Here is a 26,403-nt window from a genome sequence, read left to right as displayed (position 1 = left end):
GGATCTTATGTTAAGTATTCTTATCACAGAATAATAATAATAAATAAATAAATGGAAATAAACCTTTCGAGGTAATGAATATGCTTATGGCACAGATTGTGGTGATGTTTTCAGGGATGCATACTTATCTCCAAATTCATCAAGTTGTATATGTCTAATACGTACAGGTTTTAAAATGTCATTCATCCTTCAGTAAAGTGGTTTACAAAAAATACTTTGTGTTATAAAAATAAGTACAAAGAAGTATTCTTGACTTATAATGTGCTCCTTTTGGGGTATTTATACTCATTGCATTTGATAATATAAATTTAAATTTTAAACCACTTAAAACCATATTCATAATACCAGATGTGGTTCCTTAATGTGAGAAATTTAGATTGTTATTAGGGATATAATAAGAAATAAAGACTGATTTTGGTTTCCACTTGAATTCCTTCCATACAGGTACAAAACTTTGAAATTCCAAGCTTAGACTAGTTCTTATTCTATTTTTCTTCATGATGCGTATGCTGCTACCTTAATAAGGAGAAAAAAATGGGTCAAGCCCTGTTAGATATTCAGAGTGTGGGTGGAAATCCTTTGACGAGCTTTCTGGGGATGCCTCTTAACATGGGAATTGCTGTTGAGATTCCATGAGAAAAAGATAAAATTCTGTCAGTGGCAATATCTCTTACAAATAAACCCTTTCACACCCACTAAAAAAAGGTTAGAAAGGTGCCTGAAATGTAGCAATTAACCAATATCATCACAAAATTTTCATGCAGAAAATCCTACGCTGAGCCTACACATTGCACACAATATGTTCCTTTTAATATACTTGCTGATAAGAAAAATAATTCTCTAAGATATAAAATAAGTACGGGTGTTAATACAAAAAATATTTTCTACATTATTCTATGTCTTCTGAGAGCCTCAATTATTACATGACAATTTACTGTCATACAATTAGCTTTTTTTCTTTCAAAGATATGATTATTTTTGTTTTCAGGGGTTTGACATTTTAAATCTGAATTTTTCAATTTCAGTGAAAGGAAAACAGAATACCATGAGTGGAGGATGGAATAAAGTTTCTTACAACATATAGTATCTAAAGACATAATGGGAATATGTATATTCTCATAGAGGTTCCTTAGGTGTGCAGGACCTCAAGTGGTTTTTATATAGTAAAAGCTAGTAATAAGGGCTCTGAGTTCATTGGAAGGTATACTATATTTAATCAAAGTTTATTTCTGTGAGAAAAACTGTATTTAATGAGGAGTTGAGTCTGCAGTTAGCCCCTTAATTCTCTTTGGAACCTAGATCTAGACTAACAACATTACTTTAAATAGTGGTCTGGAGATTTTACAAGTTCTATTTACATTATGGAAATGCTATTTACAGAGCTGGACTGTGAAGAAGGCTGAGCGCCGAAGAATTGATGCTTTTGAACTGTGGTGTTGGAGAAGACTCTTGAGAGTCCCTTGGACTGCAAGGAGATCCAACCAGTCCATTCTGAAGGACATCAGCCCTGGGATTTCTTTGGAAGGAATGATGCTAAAGCTGAAACTCCAGTACTTTGGCCACCTCATGCGAAGAGTTGACTCATTGGAAAAGACTCTGATGCTGGGAGGGATTGGGGGCAAGAGGAGAAGGGGACGACAGAGGATGAGATGGCTGGATGGCATCACTGACTCGATGGACGTGAGTCTGAGTGGACTCCGGGAGTTGGTGATAGACAGGGAGGCCTGGCGTGCTGCGATTCATGGGTCGCAAAGAGTCGGACACGACTGAGCGACTGATCTGATCTGATCTGATTTACATTGTGAAAGTAGAAAGCGAGATAAACTCAGTAAACTGCATCTAATTTTTTATTTTACACATTTGATGCAGAAAATGGAAAATCATCATTCATTAATCTATCCATCCATATGACCTTAATCCAGTATCTGCTACAAAATTTGGAAGATACAAAGTCAGGTAAGACACAGTCATGCCTTACAGAGTATACCATATGGGTGTAAACCAACAGAATAATGTGTTAAGAGCCTGGATAAAGATTGCAAAGGGTATAATAAGGGGATAGAAGAAGGATATTAAATCAAACTGGGAAGCCACTGAGGACTTCCTAAAGGACAAGGTACTTAGTCTTGAAAGATAAGTGGGGTAAATACTGATGAACAGCATGTAGACATAGAGAGTGGTAGGACAAAACACGATGCGTTTATTATGTAAAAGTAGTTTAATACATCATGGAAGGTATAAGGAGACTGCTGTGGAGTCACAGGAAATAAATCTAGAGAAATGACAGAGGTCAAATGCTCAATGGCCTCCTATGGTAAGCCAAGAAGTTTAACTCTATCTGGAAAGCTATGGTTCATCATTGAAAAACTTTAATAATTTTAACATGGAATAAAGCCTGCTGTATGGAAGTATTACTTCAATAGCTTATTTAATTTGATCGGTGACATTTTGTTATAACAAACATTTCACTTGTCCTATGAAATGTCCATAATATGTCCTATGTAATGTGTATCCCTCCTCCTCATAAATATTGATAACAATGGCATTTTATTTAAATAACATAGAGTAAGTTCTTCCATACTTTATAAGCTTATTTCCACAATATCTAAGAGTCCTGGCACTCATTACTCTGTATTGTAAATTCCTGTTTAGTATCTATCATTCATGGTAAAGTAGAAAGAGATTATATTGCTCTTTTTACTGAGCTATATTTCCAGAACACAGTTTAATATCTCCTCCAAAATAGTTTCTTGAACTAAATGAGCAACAAACAATATTTAAAGCAAAAATAAGAACAGATATTCCAAAAATAATGTAAGGCTGAGTTTAGAATGCATTTGATATTTTCCCTTCCAGGAGATTTATCTACCTGATCTCACTAGTGGTTCACCTGTATATTTGATAATGAGCTGTCTCTTGTGGTACAGAGACACAGTGCCCTAATCTTGGGCTTCTGAGCATTCCCAATCCCCAGCCTATTTCCCTATACACAGCAGGCACTAAAATGAATGTTGAATTGTGCATTAAATTTAGACTGCATTCTCTCAGGAAACAAGAATAAAATACTAAAGCAGATAATCCAATCCAGCAGCTGTTTGTTTCAGTTTTACTTTAAATATCAGACAAAAGTGGGGGTGTAGAGAACAGGAGGATTATACATATAATTACAGCAAATGTATTTTGATTTAATTAGTTTATGATGTTAGAGAAAATACAACTATTGTTTTCATTCTTTTAATAACTCAGAAGCCCAAACATAAAGGGTTTTACTAAAATTTTCTCATATGTAATAAAATACGTCTCTAAATATGTATTGCTTATACAAGATAAAATAAAATGAAGTCTTTCTAGGTATAGTCACTCTTGTGCTGAACAAGCTGCTATTCTTATCCTGGTACCATATGGTTATGTTCAAATGACGTAGGCAATAAAAATGGATTATCTTAAGTTTGTGAAGAGGTAATTCATTTTCACATAGTTATGATAATACAAAACACCATTTGCATTTCAAATATACACGTTGACTTCCATGAATCGGTTTTGTAAGCTTTAAATCAAATATTCTAACTGAAGAAATAAATCTATAATATTATTTGGGAATGGGTGTGGAGATGCTAATTATATAGGTCTACACACATCTACAGTTAAGTTTGTACTGTCGGAAAACCACCACCAAAGAGTTTATCTGAAATAAACACTTGCAGACTGTCTACTTATGCCAGCAATAAGTTAAATAATAAGAACTTAAACCTACAGAAAATGAAAGCAACTCAAAACTCAGGAAGAATCAGCCTTCCTGAATTTTCAGGTTTCAGAATAAGAAGGTGAAGGTGAAGGTGAAGTCGCTCAGTCGTGTCCGACTCTTCGCGACCCCGTGGACTGTAGCCTGCCAGGCTCCTCTGTCCATGGGATTCTCCAGCCAAGAATACTGGAGTGGGCTGCCATTTCCTTCTCCAGGGGATCTTCCCAACCCAGGGATCGAACCTGGGTCTCCTGCATTGCAAGCAGATGCTTTATCCTCTGAGCCACCAGGGAATCCCAATTTTTAGTCCCTTCAGAATAAGAAGGGACTAAAAATTAAATACAGAAAAACCTTCAACCTTCTTTAATGAGGAAAAAGTAGCTTCCGGGAAACCAGCAACTTACGAATAAAGAAGGAGAAAGCCAAAGAACAGGAGACATATAGGAAATTTTTCTGATTGGTTGGTGACATTCATAAATATTAGTTATTTTGGCCTGAAGCCAAGAGTTGATGGAGAAATCAAAACTTACAAACAGTAAGTCTGGGTGGGAGGGAGAGGAAGACAATAATACAGTTCACTGGAGCAGTGACAGTGGGAAAGAGAGCCTGTAATAAAACACTTTGCATCATGAGGAATGTTGGATACAGTCCCTTACCGTAAATTTTAAACCAACTCCGATAGATCCATGTTAAGGAACCAAGCAGATAGAGACTGGAAATAAGAGCCAATCATCTTGGTATACACCAATGAAATTTCTCAGGATCTTAGAATAATGATGATAATAATTATTATAATCATATATAATCATATAAGATAAGATAATAATATATGATTATACTAATTGTTGTCATCATTATGGGTTTAGAAATGGAAGAGGACCTAGAGATCAAATTGACAACATTCACTGGATTATAGAAAAAGCAAGGGCATTTCAGAAAAACATTCATCTGTTTCACGGACTATGCCGAAGCCTCTGTGTCGATCATGACAAACTATGGAAAGCTCTTAGAAAAATGGAAATACCAGACCATCTTACCTGTCTCCTGAGAAACCTGGATACAGGTAAAGAAGCAACGGTTAGAACCCTGTATGGAACAACTGATTGGTTCAAGATCAAGAAGGAAGTAAGACAGGACTGTCTGCTGTCACCCTGTTTGTTTAACCTGTACACTGAGCACATCATGAGACACGCCGGGCTGGATGAGTTACAAGCTGGAATCAAAACAGACAGGAAAAACATCAACAACTTCAGATATGCAGATGATACCACTTTAATGGCAGAAAGTGAAAAGGAACTAAAGAGCTTCTTGCTGAGGGTGAAGAAGGAGAGTGAAAGAGCTGGCTTAAGACTAATATTAAAAAAAACTAAGATCATGGCATCCGGCCCCATTACTGCATGGCAAAGAGAAGGTGAAAAGGTGAAAGCAGTTAACAGATTTCCTCTTCTTGTGCTCCAAAATCACTGCAGATGGTGACTGCAGCCATGAAATCAGAAGACTTGCTTCTTGGCAGGAAAGCGATGGCAAACCTAGACAGTGCGTTGAAAAGCAGAGACATTACTCTGCCAACAAAGGTCCATATAGTCAAGGCCATGGTCTTCCCAGTGGTCACGTATGGTTGTGAGAGTTGGACCATATGGAAGGCAGAACACCAAATAATTGATGTCTTTGAACTGTGGTGCTGGAGAAGACTCCTGAAAGTCCATTGGACAGAAAGGAGATCAAACCAATCTTCAGGAAGATCAACCCTGAATATTCACTGGAAGGACTGATGCTGAAGCTGAGGCTCCAGTATTTTGTCATCTGATGCAAACAGACAACTCACAGGAAAACTGCCTGAAGCTGAGAAAGATGGAGAGCAGAAGGAAAAGAAGGTGTCAGAGGATGAGATGGCTGGACGGCATCACTGATTTAGTGATCATGAACTTAGGCAAACTTCGGGAGATGGTGAAGGACAGGGAGGCTGGCCTGCTTTAGACCATGGGGTCACAAAGAGTCAGACATGACTGAACAATGACAATAATACTGTCTTCTATAATAATTATTATAACAAAGAAACCATAAGTAAGTAAGTGAAGTCGCTCAGTCGTGTCCAACTCTTTGCGACCCCATGGACTGTAGCTCACCAGGCTCCTCCATCCATGGGATTCTCCAGGTAAGAATACTGGAGTGGGTTGCCACTTCCTTCTCCAGGGGATCTTCCCGACCCAGGGATCGAACCCAGGTCTCCCACATTGCACGCAGATGCTCTAATCTCTGAGCCACCTGGGAAACATAGCTAATATTTATAAATTTTATGCAAAAGTATTTAATTACATAATTTTAGTTAATCCTCATAACACACCATGAGGTGTGTGTGAGTAGGAACTCATTTTACAGATGAGAATAAAAACTCAGAAACCTTAAGTCACGCTTTTTAAATCCAGCTGGAAAGAGGCAGAACTAAGACTCCAAAACAGGAGTGTTTGATTCCAAAATCCAGACTGCTTTTCCAGCAGTACATATCTGGATATAGTTGGATATCTGTCATATGTCATATCCAGAAGAGTTCAAGGGGGAAGGATCCAGATAGAGACAAAGAAGGTTCATAGATCTTGTGAGTCCACCAAGGCTCTGGCAAGGAAAAAAAAAAAAGAAAAACCATCCAAGCAGGGTAACTGAAAAGTTTAATAAAGAGACTATTTACAAACACATGACTAAATTAAGGAGAGACAAAAAAGGATGTGAGAAGTATCCTAAAGCTAAGAGGTGAAGAGTCAAGGGCGAAAAGCAGTGACTGAAATTCTCAAGAGCCAGAGCAGTTACGTAGTAGAAGAGGCCTGTGAACAATGAAGTCTGAAGACGAATGTGGTCACTGCTAAGACACACTCAGACCTTATCTCCTCTGTGTTCTGATTTTCTGCCCCTTTCACTAATTTGCTGAACCCAGTCAGAAGTCAGGAAACAAATGTTGATATATCTGTAAAAGTCATCTTCCTGGGATCAAGGGCAGAGAGGAGATCTAAAGACAAATGGAGAGTATTTAGCACAACTGGTAGTAAATCAGAAGAGTAAGGATTGACAAAGAAAACTGAGAAAAGCAGTCCATTTAGTAAATCTAGGATAAAATACCTTTTTGAGCCTGTCCATCATCCCTTTTCTAAGATACTATCATAATCCCCAATAAGAAGAAAAGTTAAATTACTTTCATATACTATAAATTTTTTAATTATTTGATTAAAATGTTTTAGTTATGTCAGTTCAGTTCAGTTCATTCGCTCAGTTGTGTCCAACTCTCTGTGACCCCATGGACCGCAGCACGCCAGGCCTCCCTGTCCAGCACCAACTCCCAGAGTTTACTCAAACTCATGTCCATTGAGTCAGTGATGCCATCCAACCATCTCCTCCTCTGTCGTCCCCTTCTCTCCCTGCCTTCAATCTTTCCCAACATCAGGGTCTTTTCAAATGAGTCAGCTCTTCGCATCAAGTAGCCAAAATATTGGAACTTCAACTTCATCATCAGTCCTTCCAATGAATATTCAGGACTGATTTTCTTTAGGATAGACTGGTTGGATCTCCTTGCAGTCCAAGGAACTCTCAAGAGTCTTCTCCAACACCACAGTTCAAAAGCATCAGTTCTTTGGTGCTCAGCTTTCTTTGTAGTCCAACTCTCACAACCATACATGACTACTGGAAAAACCATAACCTTGACTAGACAGATCTTTGTTGGCAAAGTAATGTCTCTGCTTTTTAATATGCTGTCTAGGTTGGTCATAGCTTTTCTTCCAAGGAGCAAGCATCTTTTAATTTTATGGCTGCAGTCACCATCTGCAGTGATTTTGGAACCCCCAAAAATAAAGTCTGTCACTGTTTCCACTGTTTCCCCATCTATTTGCCATGAAGTGATGGGACCAGATGCCATGATCTTAGTCTGAATGTTGTGTTTTAAGCCACCTTTTTCACTCCTCTTTCACTTTCAAGAGGTTCTTTAGTTCTTCTTTGCTTTCTGCCATAAGGCACTTATCTCATAAAAATCTAAATTAAAAGATCTAAATCTAAAAGCAATCATAATTTTAAAAATTGAGATGCAACTCACTTACTGTAATATTCACCCTTTGAAAGTATACAATTCAGCAGTATACACTGTAAATATTTTGACTACAGACATCTCTTACTCTGAAACTCAATTCCACTCCCCAACTATATGTCCTTTGTTCACAGTCAGTGTCTACATTTCACATCTGTTTCATTCATTGCAAAACAGTCAAGCAAAGTACAGGTTAAGAGAAGGCAGTTTTCAGGGGCTTCCAATTCTCCAGGCCAATTGGGATTTCCAGGCAACAGGATCCTGGAAAGTGTAACTGTCATCTACACATTGGTTTGTGTTTTGTTTGAATCATAAAAACTTACTAGCTTACACATATTAATATATTCCAAGCAGACCTAGGTTCTAGGGGTATGAACATACATTAGACAAATGTATTTCTGTCTTCAATGAACATTTAGTACACAATGTGAACAAATATGTAGAACAGAGCCATATTAGGATAGGTAGTTTTAAAAATTTTTTGATCAAGATACATAGAAATATGATTCAACTGAAATCCCATATACAAAAATATAAAATATGCATATATGCATGTGTGTGCTAAGTTGCGTCAGTCATGTCCGACTCTGTGCAACCTTATGGACAGCAGGCTCCTCTCCGTGGGAGTTCCTAGGAAAGAATACTGGAGTGGGTTGCCATTTCCTATTCCAGGGGATCTTCCTGACCCAGGGATCGAACCCATGTATCTTGCATCTACCTGCACTGGTAGGCGGGTTCTTTATCACGAGCACCACTTGGGAAGCCCATACACACAAACACACATACATGGAAATGATACTTAACTTCCATTATGTAATATATTTTCTATTCTATTCCATTCCACTCCATAAAATGTTGACTAAGACCCCAAAAAATGGTTTCATGTATTCTCTAAAAGAATACACTATACTATCTAAGTCTAATCCTCACAACATTCCCAGGAAATAGATACTATTATTATCCCTATTTTAAAGAGGAGAAAACTAAGAAACAGAGAGGTCAAGTAATTTATCCAGTTTTTCAGTGAGAAAATTAGAGCTGTGATAAAAAAAAAAAAAAAAGAAGAAGCAGTCTGGCTGTAGAACTTTATAATAAGAAGAAAAACAGAGGTTAAATATTTAAGTTACCAAGACTTGAGGGAGAACTAAATGACCCTCACTGCTGATTACACACAAGGGGTGAGCGAAAGGAAATAGTTCAAGAAGACTACTGCCTGGGCCCACTCACTCAACAATTGAATGACTGTTTCCTGGCTGATGCCATTCTCCCAGAGTGACAAGAGGTGGAGCAGATTCTGGAGGAATTAAAACTACTGAAAGTCTTCAGTGAGAATGCAAATACTCGGCAGGAATTAGGAAAATGGCAGGACTGAATGTACTTATCCTTTTTCTTCTTCCTTATATTGGTCAAGTCACAGAAGTGGGAATACTTGAAGGGTCTTTTAAAATTTAGTGCCACAATATTAACATCAGTTTCACCTGTAAGCATGCAACATAATTTTACTTTGGAATGAATTATTTTTAGAATGCTATCAAAATGGGAATGGGATGCTAGGGATCATTAAAGCAAAGCAAAATTTTAATAGGAAGATAAGGGAAAAAAACTCTATAAGTCTCAGTCACCATCAGCTTCCAGGTAGAGTGGCAATTCCTAGCCTTCTAAATGGTCTCAGTGTGAGCTCAGTTTCTCAGTCGTGTCCAACTCTTTGTGACCAGATGGACTGTAGCCCACCAGGCGCCTCTTTGTATGGAATTTTCCAGGCAAGTATACTGGACTGGGTTGCCATTTTCTACTCCAGAGGGTCTTCCCAACACAGGGACAGAATCCACGTCTCCTGTGACCCCTGCACTGGCAGGTGGATTCTTTACCACTGTGCCAGTCTTACTGAATTCATTTCAGTTTTACCCTTCTCCAACCCAGTCTTCATTCAGCAGGCAGAATAATCTCTTAAAGCAAATATGATTATATCAGTTCTTTCTTTCACTGCTGCCCATTCATTGCTGTTAAAATTTAAAAGCTTTAATCAGGTCCTATGGTTTGGCACTAGCTTACTTCTCTAGCCACTTACTATCATCCACTCACACTGTTCACTTTACAGTCCCTTCAGTAATATAACAGTCTCTTTCCTGCTGAAGATCTTTAAATATTCTGTTCTCAAAACTACAAATGCTCCCTCCTTCTTCACCACCCCCCACTCTTTACTTAGCTACCAGTCACTACTTCAGATTCTGACTTAAATGCACATACTCAGGTGGCCTTTCAAGATGTTCTAGACTAGATAAGAACATATCACTCTCAGAACATACTGTACTCATATTTCTCTTAAAACATACTATATTCATTCTAAGACATAAAAACAATTATCTTTAAATTACAAATAGTGGAATTATTTGTGTGCTATCTGTTTTGCTTCATTGTAATGGACAGAGGGGCCAGGCAGGCTACAATCCATGGGGTCAGAAAAAGTTGGACATGACTTAACAACTAAACAACAACAAAACTCTGTGAAGGCATGGACTATATTTCCTAATCCTCTTGAAACCATTAGAACTGTCAGATTGCCTGAAAGTTACTTAGTACAATGTATGTTTTTCTCCAGGCTTCAGAACTGAACGTTTAGTAAACCAGACAGTCAAGTACTTTCATTTCCTAAAACACCTTGTAAAGATTGATATCCCTTACATAAAGGTTATATTTAAAAGTATCCAGTGGGGCAAAATGCAAGATTCTATTTTGGTAATGTTTATATTACCAAAAAGACTGAAGAGGTGACATACCATCATCAACAGTTCAAAAAGATCTAGTTAATTTTTCCAAGTTGTCTTTTTTTAATGCTTGTTTATATTTATAAAAATTCTTTCACTTTGACAATCATAGCATAACTAACTTCTTCTGGTTAGTAAGATTAATAATAACTGTGTCTCATATCTTATCCTTGCACTCTAAATTTTAGGTAGATAGGGTTATTTAAGAAGACAGTATATTTCTTTCACGTGATTTTTACATTGGTCCTGGAGACAAAATGCCTGGGATTGAGTTTGGACTCTGCTACTGAATGTGACTGAATTGCTGTTTTATATATTTACAGGTATATATAAAATAGTGTGGTAGCAAGAACCCAAGCAGTGAGCCTGAAGCCAAAACCTGCCTTTGCCAGGATATCCTGTTCAAATTTAATGAAAAATAAGAAACGTTGGCCAAGAAGGTAAATGGTAAAATTCAAGTGCTACAGAACAGACTACACAACTTGAACAGATGATATGCATAATTTAGAAGAGATCACATCCTGTAAGTAAATACACCTGTAACCTTCCAAGTTAATGATCATAGAACAAACCACACAAAAATCCAGTTACTGATACTTATTTTTTCTGAAAACAAACAAAACACTGGAAGTTCAAATACTATTAATAACATAATGCTCCTCAAGGATGTGAGAATATAGGAAAAATATTAATATCTCTTATCAAAGGTAAGATTAGACAAACAACACTACAAGCAAGAAACTAACCAAAAAAGACTAGTATCTACACAACTTCCAAAGTGTTACACTAAATAAACTATTACCCATGTAAGAAAGCATTAGTAACACAGTCTCAGGGAAACAAATACACAGATGTTTCCCTTTTGCAAATTTATAGAAAAACTAAGATGTAATCAATTGGTAGAGAACTGAGCCTATATAAAGAACTCAAAATGGAATTTACAGCATTATAAAAAGATTAGTTGGATGCATTAAAATGAATAAAGTCAATTTACGTATAATTAATTTTAGATATTACTGCCAAACAATGCACATGCAATCTGATAATTATCATAATAGTAGATATTAATGTTTAAAAGCCAAAATAATATTTTAAAAGCCATGATCTAGGAAAAGAACAGGAAGCAAAAATTAGACTAGTAAGTTCTCACTTTACCTGGGGTGGTTAACCAATAAATGTTTCTTTTTGCATAGTTAACAATAAACAATGTTTAAGTACTTTAATCCTAAAAAATGTGCAGTCTCCTATCATGAAAGGACATCTTTTTTGGGTGTTAGTTCTAGAAGGTCTTGTATGTCTTCATAGAACTGTACAAGTTCAGCTTCTTCAGCATTACTGGTTGGGGCATAGACTTGGATTACTGTGATATTAAATGGTTTGCCTTGGAAATGAACAGAGATCATTCTGTCACTTTTGAGACTACGTCCAAGTACTGCATTTCAGACTGTTTTGTTGACTATGATGGCTACTCCATTTCTTCTAAGGAATTCTTGCCCACAGTAGTAGCTATAATGGTCATCTGAGTTAAATTCACCATTGCAGTCGATTTTAGTTTGCTGATTCCTAAAATGTTGATGTTCACTCTTGCCATCTCCTGTCTGACCAATGCTGGTAAAGTAATGCTCAAAATTCTCCAAGCCAGGCTTCAACAGTACATGAACCGTGAATGTTCAGATGTTCAAACTGGATTTAGAAAAGGCAGAAGAACCAGAGATCAAATGGCCAACATCTGTTGGATCATCGAAAAAGCAAGACAGTTCCAGAAAAACATCTATTTCTGCTTTACCGACTATACCAAAGCCTTTGACCGTATGGATCACAACAAACTGTGGAAAATTCTGAAAGAGATAGGAATACCAGACCACCTGACCTGCCTCTTGAGAAATCTTATGCAAGTCAGGAAGCAACAGTTAGAACTGGACATGGAACAACAGACTGGTTCAAATAAGGAAAAGAGAACATCAATGCTGTATATTGTCACCCTGCTTATTTAACTTACATGCAGAGTACATCATGAGAAACGCTATGCTAGATGAAGCACAAGCTGGAATCAAGATTGCCAGGAGAAATATCAGTAACCTCAGATATGCAGATGACACCACCATTATGGCAAAATGTGAAGAAGAACTAAAGAGCCTCTTGAAAAAAAAATAATAATAAAGAGCCTCTTGTTGAAAGTTAAAGAGGAGAGTTAAAAAGTTGGCTTAAAACTCAACAACAGAAAACTAAGATCACAGTATTTGGTCCCATCACTTCATGGCAAATAGATGGGCAAACAGTAGAAACAATAACAGACTATTTTCTTGGGCTCCAAAATCACTGCAGATGGTGACTATAGCCATGAAATTAAAAGACAATTATTCCTTGGAAGAAAAGTTATGACCAACCTAGACAGCATACTAAAAAGCAGAGACATTACTTTGCCAACAAAAGTCCATCTAGTCAAAGCTATGGTTTTTCCAGTAGTCACATGTGTATGTGAGAGTTCGGCTATAAAGAAAGCTGTGCGCTGAAGAACTGATGTTTTTAAACTGTGGTTTTGGAGAAGACTCTTGAGAGTCCCTTGGACTGTAAGGAGATCCAACTAGTCCATCCTAAAGGAAATCAGTCCTGAATATTCATTGGCAGGACTGATGCTGAAGTTGAAACTTCAATATTTTGGCCACCTGATGTGAAGAACTGTCTCATTTGAAAAGACCCTGATGCTGGGAAAGATTGAAGGCAGGAGGAGAAGGGGACGACAGAGGAGGAGATGGCTGGATGGCATCACTGACTCAATGGACATGAGTTTGAGTAAACTCCAGGAGTTGGCGATGGACAGGGAGGCCTGGTGTGCTGGTGTCCATGGGGTCGCAGAGTCAGACACAAATGAGTGACTGAACTGAACTGAACTGAATCTTAAAAAATATTGACATCAGTCAGTAGTAAATTGAAAAAAAAATTTAATTGTTGTCAAAATAGCTAGAGAAAAGGCAAAGACAAATATATATACATTGACAATGGACAAGAGAAAATGTAAATGCTGAAGAAAATTTCAATAAAACACAAAAATAGAAAGTGTAAGACAAGATGACATAGAAAGAGTAAGCTTCTCCTGATTTAATTACCCTTTACAGAAAATATGCTCAGATTTGTTTACACAAAGTACATCTGGTATTTGTTGTTTAATGGAAATACACCTAAAATAAAATAGTACAGAAAGACTTAGAATAGCAGTAATATGGATCAAGATAAGACTATATTAGAATTCTAGTAAACTAAGTTGCTGCTTATTTTGGTGGTCATGGACTATGAATTATTTTAATTTACTTCTCAGCACTTTTCTGTACTTTGTCATTTTAATTAAGAAAAAATATTAGTCAGAAACACAAATACTGTGATCTGTGGAAAAATATATCATGCTTCTGGATTGGGATGCAGAGTAAAGATGTCAATACTTTATTATGTATTTACTACAATTCATCAAAATGGTTTTTAAACGTGGCCAAGATATTCAAAGCTTTAAAGGTATAAAAAGCAAAAAAAAAAAAAACCAAAAGTTCACAAAAGAAATAATACATATAATGAAACACTAGCAATTAAAAAGGTGGAATGAAATATACAAAATCATTACTACTTAGGTGGTAGTTTAACAAGTGAGTTTAATTTTTTTCTGTGTACTTTTCTATATACATTTACCCCAATAAGAATATCTACTTTTACAAACTATTGAATGCAACAGCTTGTTGTATTTTTATAATTTAGTTTTTGTTGTTGTTGTTGTTTGTTAGTCACTAATTTATGTCTGACTCTTGGTGACTCCTAGACTGTAGTCTGCCAGGCTCCTCTGTCTAGTGGATTTTCCACAGAAGAATATTGGAGTGGGTTGCTATTTCCTCCTGAAGGATCTTCTAGAGCCAGGGATTGAACCTGCATCTCCTGCATTGGCAGGTGGATTCTCTACCACTGAGCAAGCCGGGAAGCACCATAACTCCTTTCAATTCAGTTCAGTTCAGTTGCTCAGTAACTCCTTTCAGTTCAGTTCAGTCCAGTCGCTCAGTCGTGTCCAACTCTTTGCAACCCCAAGAATCGCAGCACGTCAGGCCTCCCTGTCCATCACCAACTCCCAGAGTTCACTCAGACTCACGTCCATCAAGTCAGTGATGCCATCCAGCCATCTCATCCTCTCTCGTCCCCTTCTCCTCCTGCCCCCAATCCCTCCCAGCATCAGAGTCTTTTCCAATGAGTCAACTCTTCGCATGAGGTGGCCAAAGCACTGGAGTTTCAGCTTTAGCATCACTCCTTCCAAAGAAATCCCAGGGCTGATCTCCTTCAGAATGGACTGGCTGGATCTCCTTGCAGTCCAACGGACTCTCAAGAGTCTTCTCCAACACCACAGTTCAAAAGCATCAATTCTTCGGCACTCAGCTTTCTTCACAGTCCAACTCTCACATCCATACATGACCACAGGAAAAACCATAGCCTTGACTAGACGGACCTTACCTACAGTCAAATGATGCAATCAATTATAATTTTTATTTTCTTTATACATGTCTATATTCTCTAAACTCAATATGCAGAGCACATATTAACTCTAAATTCAGAAAAAAAAAAATGTTTAAAAACAACTGTCTTCCAACATCCATCTTCCACTGTGGTAAAAGTCAGCTACCACCCCAATGCTCCAATTTTAATGTGTTTCCTCTTGTACAGTCCTCAGAGGCAAGGGAAAAGTTTCAGTTTTCAAACAACAGGTGATCTGACATGTCATCTTTTCTGAAAGTGCTAAAATGAGTTAGCCTAAAATTCAGCTTTCCTGTGAATTGCTTAGTTTTTTTTTGTTTGTTTGTTTTTGTGTGTGTGTGAAAATGTGAGTTTCTATTTTTGACTTAGTTTTAACAGAGTGAAGAACTTGGGATTTTTAAGAAGCATAGGCTACTCTTTGACAACAGCAAAATAAATAAATAAAAGAGAGAAAGAAATTAATTCCTCAAAAGATATGCACATTGAAATGACAGAATGTTTCCGTTTTGCATACTTTACTATATGTTGTAATTATAGATGTATTTTTAAGAATATGATCAATTTATCTCATCTGTCCATCCTTCCAACCAACCATCCACCCATTTATCCATTATCCCCAGAAGTAATCCCTAGCCCAAATGTGTGTTTATCTTCATTATGTACATTTTATACTATAACTATAATTGGAGATATATATTTATAAATAATATATAGTATCACTTAGCTTTTTCTACTTTACATAGTTATGCAGGGATGGTGATCATTTATCTGTTCTTGTTTTTCTTAACTATTACTTTCCTTTTCTCTGTACCTCTCTCTACTATTAATTTCTTCTTTCTCAAGTTCTCTATGATTAGACATACAAAAATGCATACACAAAGTCTGTAATAAGCCTATGGATATGTTTCTTTAGATACTGCTTCTTTTATTTAGATGTAATAGATTCTAAGCAGCTTATTTATTTTTTAATATTAAAAGATACCCATGAAAAATAAGAATCCTTTCCCCCATATCCTCATTTTTAAAACTACTGTCTTCCAGTTTACTACGTATAAAGTTTTATACCAGTATTATTTTAATTTCATTTCCCTTTTCACGGCTACTTTTGTGGAGCATCTTTTCACACACTGATGTTTAGTGATTGACCCTTCTATTATTAGTCTACTTTTGAAATTGGAATTTGTTGTCTTATCGATTTTGAGAGAACTCTATTTGATAAATATTAATAGGGTTCAGGAAAAGTTATCTTAGACTATGGCACCTTGGCATACTGAATATCTTTACACTGAAAGAATTTGTGAAATGGCACGTGCAGGTCATAAGGGCCTCAAGTCAGAGAGACCCTGTGTTGTGCTGTGCTTAGTCGCTCAATTGTGTCCAACTCTTTGTGACCCCATAAACTGTAGCCCGCCAGGCTCCTCTGTCCATGGCAATTCTCCAGGCAAGAATACTGGAGTAGGTTGCCATGCCCTCCTCCAGGGGATCTTCCCTACCCAAGGGTCAAACGTAGGTCTTCTGCACTGCAGGCAGATTCTTTACCAGCTGAGCTACCAGGGAAGCCTGAGAGATGCCCTGCTTACATCTAAAAGTGTTTGACATTTTAATCACAACAGCTATTTGATTCTTGTGATACTTATCAACCTGTCATTGACTGTATGACATGAAGCCATACTTGTATTCTTGAATTTAATCCTATTAGGCCATGGCTATGCAGAGTAACGGAGAAGGCAATGGCACCCCACCCCAGTACTCTTGCCTGGAAAATCCCATGGGCAGAGGAGCCTGGTAGGCTGCAGTCTATGGGGTCGTGAAGAGTCAGACACGACTAAGCGACTTCACTTTCACTTTTCACTTTCATGCATTGGAGAAGGAAATGGCAACCCACTCCAGTGTTCTTGCCTGGAGAATCCCAGGGATGGGGGAGCCTGGTGGGCTGCTGTCTATGGGGTTGCACAGAGTCGGACACGACTGAAGAGACTTAGCAGCAGCAGCAGCAGCAGCAGCAGCATGCAGACTATATCATGAGAAACACTGAGCTGGAAGAAGCACAAGCTGGAATCAAGATTGCCGGGATACATATCAATAACCTCAGCTAGGCAGATGACACCACCCTTAAGGCAGAAAGTGAAGCGGAACTAAAGAGCCTCTTGATGAAAGTGAAAGAGGAGAGTGAAAAAGTTGGCTTAAAGCTCAAACATTTAAAAAACTAAAATCATGGCATCTGGTCCCATCACTTCATGGCAAATAGATGGGGAAACAATGACAGACTTTATTTTCTTGGGCTCCAAAATCACTGCAGATGGTGACTACAGCCATGAACTTAAAAGACACTTGCTCCTTGAAAGAAAAGCTATGACCAACCTAGACAGCATATTAAAAAGCAGAGACATTACTTTGCCAACAAAACTCCGTCTAGTCCAAGCTATGGTTTTTCCAGTAGTCATGTATGGATGTGAGAGCTGAACCATAAAGTTGAGCACCGAAGAATTGATGCTTTTGAACTGTGGTGACTTGACAGTCCCTTGGACTGCAGGGAGATGAACCCTGAATATTCACTGGAAGAACTGATGCGGAAGCTCCAATACTTTGGTCACCTGTTGCAAAGAACTGACATTGGAAAAGACCCTGATGCTGGGAAAGACTGAAGGCAGGAGGAGAAGGGGACAACAGAGGACGAGATGGTTGGATGGCATCACCGACTCAATGGACATGAGCTTGAGCAAGTTCTGGGAGTTGGTGATGGACAGGAAAACCTGGCATGCTGCAGTCCATGGGGTCGCAAAGAGTTGGACACCATTGAGTGACTGAAGTGAACTGAGCTGAATTATCTCTTTCTGCTTTATTTTGATTTATCTTTTTGTTGTTTAATTTTTTAAAGGGAATTACTTTGTGGATGAACCAAAAAAAAAAAACCTCAATAAAATTTGAGATAAGGTACTATAATTTAATAAAATGAGATTATTGGGTGATGGGCAAAATATACATCCCATCTCTGTAACTATTAAGTCATATGTGCCTTTTAGCAAGCTAATAGGCATAGCTAATAGTTTCCACATTTGTAAACTGCAAAAAGAATACAGTCTTGAGATTCCATTTAAGAAATTAGAGGGTCTGGAAGAATAAGAGACCTTGGGAATCACCACTGTTAGAAACAATAATATCTAAGAGAACCAGGCTGTCTATGCTAGTGATATATAATGGAGACCTATATTCATTCTATAAATATTCAGATCATAATCAAGTAAACTCCTAAAAAGTTTCACAAATATGAATGCTCCAGTACAAGACTTCAAGATGGTGCATTTTAAGTTACTTTGCTTAAAATGAAAGAATGATTAAAAAAAAATACTGTGCCATAAAAACTCACCATCATATTTCTGTTAGAAATAAGGAACCTGGGGTCAAATAGGTTTCTAGGGACTTCACAAACACTGTGATCTTGCAAACAAAAATCTAGGTATATTTATTTACCTATATTTATATTGGGAGATGTGATCACCTAGATTTGCAAAGAGTCTGGGACCTGAGAGAGGTTGAAAAGACTCTTCTAGATTTGCAATCCAACTTTCTAACTTTAGCCTGTGATTAAACCTTTCCATGGTCTTACTTTCGCTACTTCACCAGAGACCTTTTCATTGTTGGACAGCTACAACTCGTAAAAACTCTATGTCCAGTCACAATTTACCTCTAAAATTTTCATCTATTTTTTTTTTTTTTTTCAGTCTCTGGAGCTTAGCAGAAGAGAACAACTCCCCATTACAGAAAAGAGCCCTTTACATATTTGGAGATGGCCATCTAAATTCCAGGATATTTGTCTTTTACAGCCTGATGGCAACATGGCAAAAGGACATAACTCATTGATTCAAATGTTTTTCTCTAAAGGAAAATGCTTTTATGACTTATAAAGACAATAACCTTAAATTTTTTTTCAAGTTCTACCATAAATGCTCACTATTTTTGACAGAGGGATAGAAAGGTCTAAATTTATTTGTGAACTGCCAAAAGATTTCAAAGAAAATTGCATTACATTGATGTATGTAACTTCATGAATTCTACAGAATTTTTACATACTTATTTACTCCACTAAATTCTTAGAAACTATAAATAAAATATTTTTTAAATGTTTTTAAAGTATGGGTTATCTGGCAAAATACTATTGAAGGATGGATTTCAACACATCTTCAAATATCTGCCAAAAATAATTTTTTGCATTTATACTTATTTACAAAGGATAAATGCAGTAATATTTTTAAGTGGTGCTAAAAATATCACTTACATCAATTATTTTTGTATAAAAAGGGAGGAAATATTTCATTAAATATAACATCATACAAGGGAAAACAAATTCCAAACAGTAAACCAAGAAACTGATACTGAGCAACAAAATTAAATGTCTATACAGGAGTATTACTTACGGGTACAATTCTGAAAGCTGTTCAGCTATTGCATATGCTGTTGGGTCTCTGTCTAATGCATACAGAGTAATATCTGGCTCCTTCTGTAGAATGGCTCTTGTGTGTCCTCCTGAACCAAATGTCATATCTAGGAAAACCTAGCCAACACAGAAAGAGAAAATTACCACTTAGTAAGAACAAAATTTATTCTTGCCAGCTTACTTTATTTCTAAACACACACAATGCTTTTAAGATTTGATAGCAAATAGAAAAATAATTATACTATTATTAATATATTTATTTTTGCCTAGAGTTCAATTTATTTTACATAAAGTTTGGATCAATTATGACTGATCAGTGCAAAAGAATTTGTCAGAGTATCAACAAAATAATAATTTTTGTCATAGGCTGGCCAGTTCATGACAAATTTACATTTCCTCCCATGAGGTCATACTGGCCATTGTGTTGTGCTGCTAGTTTTTCAATGCTTTCAAGCTCCTGGCTAAAAATATTTCCAACAATTTCTCATCATTTGCAAACAGTTTACAATTGGCGTGACTCACTTTATCACAGTTTCTCTAAACACTTCATATTAAGCATAAAGATATTCAAGGAGAGAGAGAGATTATACCTAACAGTAGTCATAGGACAAATATTTAATTAACAAATTAGACCAGGAAAAAGCCCAGGGCTTAAGTCAAAACATCTGTGATAAATTCTATCTTTGCCACTAAGGAGCTATATTGCCCTGGAAATGTCACTTAAAATTCCACTGTGTCTAGACTTTTCCAGAGTTTAGAAAGAAAAAGAAGGTTTAGAAGAAGATATCCCAATATCTACCTAATTGGTAAGGTGACACATAACTTCTCATTTAAAGTGAAAGTCGCTCAGTCGTGTCTAACTCTTTGCGAACCCATGGACTGTATCCTGTCAGGCTTCTCTGTCCATAGAATTCTTCAGGCAAGAATACTGGAATGGGTAGTCATTCCCTGATCTAGGGTTTGAATTCAGATCTCCTGCATTGCAGGCAGATTCCTTACTGTTTGAGCCACCAGGGGAGCCCCAAACTTCTAGGAAGTGGCCAAAACAATTTTGAAGTAAAAGATTTACCAGGACAACAGGATACAATATACAGGGGTACATACTTTTAAATGCTTGAATCATTCAAGATCCAGTTAATGAAGTTAACTGGATCTCAATCTATTTCTTAGCTATTTTATTTAGCCGCACTAAAAAAAAGCCAGCTGAGAGTTCAAGAAACTAGAAATTAGACCAGGACCACAATGGAAAAGAATATTAAAAAAAGATTATAAATATTTATATATTTATATATAGATAGATATGTGTGCGTTTGTGTGTGTGTGTAAAACTGAGTCACTTTGCTGTATAACAGAGATTAGCATAACATTGTAAATCAACTATACTTCAATTAAAAAACAAAAAGGCCAAGTGGGAAGAAATCAGGCCTGGAGCATAAGAAATATATATGTGAACAAGGTTGTTGAATTGTAGTTAATTTGGAAGTCAAGATACTCTCAACACATCCTCTGAAAGTTATGTTCTTTAGTTTAATGCACTCTCAATAAATTTCACTGATATGATGAAAATAAAAACAATTATTCCAATAATACTGAATATTATAACAACATACACTAGAAGTCAGACTGTTAAAAATGTTTAAACATAAAACTTTTTTAAAAGTTCATGTGTACATTGCACAAAGGAAATTCCTATAATGGATCTGGACATTTCTCTGTCCTGAATATTATAACTTTTTCCAGGGAGAGTGGCCAGAGACCAGGCACAATTATGCTTTGATTTTTTTTTTTTTTGCTACAAGCTACCATGCTGAGTCCTGTGTTCCAATCATGTCCTCAGAAAAGTTAGCCTACTATTCAAAGAATAATATGGAGGAAGTCTTCTGACGAAAATTGAGAAGAGGAGGTATTTAAAGCATTACATCAGATGTAAATGTGATGAAAAGGTACAGGCACTGCTTTTTAACATAAATTTTTTAGCATAACTTAACCTTGCACTGCTATAACTATCAGCACGAAAGGTATGGCTACATATATTTTTCACCTTTTTAAACAGTAACTTTAAAACAATACTTGAAGTCTTATTGTTTTTATGGCTGTTAGCTTAAATCTCACGATTGAGTAATTTCCTCTCCCAGGCTGTATACTTATTTTATACATCTATGAAAAAGTAAAAATCTCCCACCATAGTTCACCTCAGTTTTAAAATTGCTAGCGGTTTAGCATGATTTAAACAGAGAACTTTTCTAGGCTTGGAAAAGTTATATACATGAACCAAGTAGCTGAATTGTGGTCATGCTTTCTTGTTAATCCCTAATATCAAATCCTATATAACCCTAGGTTTAAACTAAGAGTATATCAGATAAAGTAATTTGAACATGATTGCCTTCTCTCAAGCCAGGAAAGCCCCAATCAATATTTAAAAAGAAAAATTCTCATTATAAAAAATATTCTGGAAAATGTGAATGGGATGATTATAATTTACATGATTATTTTTTAATCTATCATGATTATGCCCTTGGTGATATACTGACAATCAAGGAAATTTTCATAGTAAAAACATAATCTACTATTACCAGTCAAGTGTAACACAAAGGATGAAATAGGAGACAAATGGGATTTATGAAATGAGAACTGAACCCTACCATATGTCTTGGGTTAATAGGTGAGTGGAGCCATCAAATTTCATTTTAAAAATTCTAATACACAATTCCCATCAAAAATTATAAGTGACATCTAGGCCTTGTGAGCTACCCAGCACTACAACTGAAAAAGGAGCAATTAGTTTTTCCACATGCGATTACATTTTTTAATTTGTACAATTTGATAATAAAATAAGGAAACTGGACAATTTTTCTTTGCTTAACAAATGTACAAGAACAAAAAATCTGAATGTTTCCAAATAATATTTTTACAAATCTCAACTGTACACATATGCAAATGTTTATGCTACAAACATATGGAATTCTTTCTTTGAATTACCTGATATAATTTATCTAAAAAACCAAACCCATATTTGATACCAAGAATTTTTTCCTGGTAATTTCATTTAATACCAGCATAACCCTGACCAAATCATTTTAACTGCCTAAGTTTCAAATTCTTCATCTAAGAAGTGGGAATGAAACATATCCTTATTTATCTTGAAATTTAAGATTATCTTATTTCTTCCTTACAACCCTGAAGTAGGTGTTAGTAAGTTTTCTACACACAGAAACTAAAATTACACTAAGCTAATAAATGGATAATGCAACAGCTGAATACAGGTGTATCTGGCTCCTAAACACTCTGACTATGCATTAAATCAATAAAGTCTATCTATCTGCACACTGTTTTATGGCTTTCCAAGCATTAATGTTTTCCTACTTGGTCTAGCAAAAGTCGGTAAAGGAGTATGGAAAAGTGGCATTATCCACATTTTTGCAAACAGAAAACTCAGGTTCAGAGAAAAAATATCATTTGACTAAGATCATATTACTAGTAAGTGAGGGAAAGAGAATCCTAAACAAGGGCTCACCATCTCTGATTTCTGTGCTCTTTCTGAAAGAAATAAAGAAAGAGAAAAAAGGGAAGGAACAAAACAAAAATAAGAAAAAAAAAAAAAGTAAATGATCCGAGATGGCTTTATAAAAACATACAAGAAAAATTTACTGTTTTATAGATGACTCATTCCCACTGGAACTTAGGCTCTTGAAAATCCATCTTTATGCATCTCTCTCTCTTTCCCACTCCCTTCCTCCCACCCTCCCGCCCTCCTTCTCTCTCTCTCCCACCATCTCTGTTCCTCTTCTCCTGTTTCAAAGACACCTAGGTATCTAGAGCTTTAGAATGCAGGTTCTTTTTTTTTTTTTTAACCCTTCATTTTTTTTAATTTTTTATTTTATTTTTTAACTTTACAATACTGTATTGCTTTTGCCTTATATCAACATGAATCTCTTCCAGGATTTTTGCACAAAAGAAAGAAAAAACTTTCTACAACCACTTTTATATCTTTTAGTTACAAAAAAACAACAAAGTTCAGAAAGAGAGAAAGCTAGTTACACTGGGTAGGTGGTATATTTAAGAAAAAGAAAGAAATTTCTTTGAAATTGAATAGAAGAGATATGGAAAAGATGAACAAATTCCAGAGAGGTGCAGGACCAGTGAAGTACCTGACAGGTGCTAAGACCTCAGAGCTGCCAAATAGATGACAGAATGAAGGGGACGGATCCTTAGTTATGGGGTTCCCCATGCTACCAGAGTTCCATGCCTCTCTATGGCACAGAAGCAGCAAAACCAACCATTGGTCCTAGTGGGTCTACACAGGTTAAAACGAAAGGCATCTTAGGGGAAATTAAATGTGGTATGAGGTGACTAAGATGATGCAGGGCTTTGGCATAGCTCTGGATGGTGTGTGGGGTCTGGGGGATAAACCAAATTGATAGCTTTACAGAACAGGGAGACTAAGGATCAGAAATGAAGGTTATTTAAAGAAAATAAAAAACTAGCATTTGCAGAATAGGATGCACTTCAATCTGCCTCCAATTTAATATGGTAGTATCAGTGCACAGTAGTAGGTGTGTAGTATATATTTAATGATGTGATACGAAAAAAAGAGCTAAGTCTCCCAATGCAACTATGAAGACAGCAATACTCATCTGTATATATGAATTCAGAAATACTCTTCAAGATTCAAGACTCATTATGATAGGATTACATAAAAGAGTCACAAGATGCCCAACTTTTAAGCCATTTAAAATCTATGTATTCTAATATTAGCAATAGACTCATTGATAACAGAATTTCTTCAGAACATTAATAATGATAAATAACTATGAAACTCTGTAACATGCTTTTATTTACTGATCAGTCTCCTTTGAAATATGAAAATGACACTTCTTAGTTTGGGTTAGCTCTTTCAATCAAATACAACTCAATTACATTTTATCCCCATGGTCTTCTAAATATCATAGAGAAGATTAGATTTTACTTTTCACCATGATGAGTCACACTTGAATAGCTGTGGATCTGATATGGACAGGGAACAAACACTGAACTTCAGAGCTCAGAGGGTCACTCTGTTGTTCAGCCGCTCAGTCATGTTTGACTCTGCGACTCTGTGGACTGCAGCATGCTAGGCTTCCCTGTTCTTCACCATCACCCAGAGCTTGCTCGAACTCATGTCCATAGTCAGTGATGCCATCCAACCATCTCGTCCTCTGTAGTCCCCTTCTCCTCCTGCCTTCAATCTTTCCCAGGATCAGGGTCTTTTCTAAGGAGTTGACCAAAGTGTTGGATCTTCAGCTTCAGCATCAGTCCTTCCAATGAATATTCAGGACTGATTAAGCAAGATGTAACATACTATTTATTCTACCCCCTCATTTTATTTATGAAGAGACCAAGGCCCAAAGAAGGTAGCTGGTAGCTAGTTGAGGGCAAAGTTAATACAAAAAGCAGATCCTGTGCTCTTTCCACTTCATCTCATAATACTCCCCCATTGAAATTATATAATCATATTGTAATAAAAGCAATTCCTCATTGAAAAAGCATTTTCCTAATACAAAGATATATGCAAGTGGGAACTCTGCACAATGGGCCTCCAACACAGTTAAAAACAATTACTGTTCTACCATTTTAATTTTCTTAAGACTTTATGATGATAAGTATGTTGAACTAAATTCCAAAGACAATTAAGTTTTATATGTGGCCTGAAAAAAAAGGTCTGGCCATTATGCACAAGAGCAACTAGTGAAGATTTACTTCTTGAGATGTTGCAGTTTTCAAATGGATCTTGAAACTGAAAACAAAAAATTAAAACACCTAAAATCATAGACTCACAGATGATTAAAGCTAGAAGGACCTATAAAGATAATCCAAATTTATCATCATTATATACCACTGTCTTTATAGATTATATCTATATCCCTTTTATATAATATGTCTCAAATGTGATATCCTTTAAGACAGCTAAGGCTGGTCTCTGAAGGGGTGAGACTGGCAGAAATCACGGGATTTGCCCCAGATCACCCTCCACAGACTAGATACTTAAATGACTTTTTTTTTCCAATGTAAGACTTCTAATCCTTGACATTTTCACACTGGAACAACACTGTTAAAATTGGACAGGAAAACATTTTTAGCCACGAACAGTACGAGGGCAGATCTTCCAATTTCATTTTTCTAATGTTGATTAGTCATTTCCAATCTGTGCAAGATTTTTAATAGTAAGTTCTCATCTGAATTTGGAAACAATATGGCCTGATTTCACTTTAAAATTTCTTCCTATGAATATTTTCTTTTCTGGCAATTATTCATTTTGAATTTTTCGAATTAAAATGTTTTTGAAAGAATGTTAATTAAATTTCACCTATTTGTAACTAGTTTCATTTTGAAAATACTGAAAGGTCTCAGGAATATACTTAACTTTCTAGAGTTTTTTCAGGAAGTTATTAAATTAAAATGCATGGCATTAATTGATAATCTGTGTATTTATGGAAGATCCAATATAGATAAGGCCATAGAAGGTAATATAAAGATAAGTTAGGAGACTTCCAATTTGGTGAGAGACTTTAGACATGCTTGCTGCTGCTGCTGCTGCTAAGTCGCTTCAGTCATGTCCGATTCTGTGCGACCCCATAGACGGCAGCCCACCAGGCTTCCCCATCCCTGGGATTCTCCAGGCAAGAACACTGGAGTGGGTTGCCATTTCCTTCTCCAATGCCTGAAAGTGAAAAGTGAAAGTGAAGTCGCTCAGTCGTGTCCGACTCTAGCGACCCCATGGACTGTAGCCTACCAGGCTCCTCCGTCCATGGGATTTTCCAGGCAAAAGTACTGGGGTGGGGTGCCATTGCCTTCTCCGTAGACATGCTTACAAATAACAATTAGTAAAAAGAAATCAACAATATAAGAAAGATAT

General features: G+C 36.5%; 1 protein-coding gene across 12 annotated transcripts in view; it reads right to left on the bottom strand.

Annotated features, from left to right (window-relative positions):
• Nucleotides 1–26,403, bottom strand: part of METTL15 (methyltransferase like 15) — a 370,583-nt gene that overhangs the window by 246,073 nt on the left and 98,107 nt on the right. For all 12 annotated transcript variants that reach the window (NM_001079782.2, XM_059874789.1, XM_059874791.1 and 9 more), the window contains exon 3: nucleotides 19,492–19,628. In NM_001079782.2, coding sequence (NP_001073250.1) covers nucleotides 19,492–19,628 — 137 coding nt within the window. The remainder of the gene's footprint in view (nucleotides 1–19,491; nucleotides 19,629–26,403) is intronic.

The sequence above is a fragment of the Bos taurus genome, chromosome 15 (assembly GCF_002263795.3).
Source record: "Bos taurus isolate L1 Dominette 01449 registration number 42190680 breed Hereford chromosome 15, ARS-UCD2.0, whole genome shotgun sequence".
Taxonomy (NCBI): Eukaryota; Metazoa; Chordata; class Mammalia; order Artiodactyla; family Bovidae; genus Bos; species Bos taurus.
The sequence above is the reverse complement of the archived record's forward strand: the minus strand, read 5'-3'. Positions and strand labels throughout refer to the sequence as shown.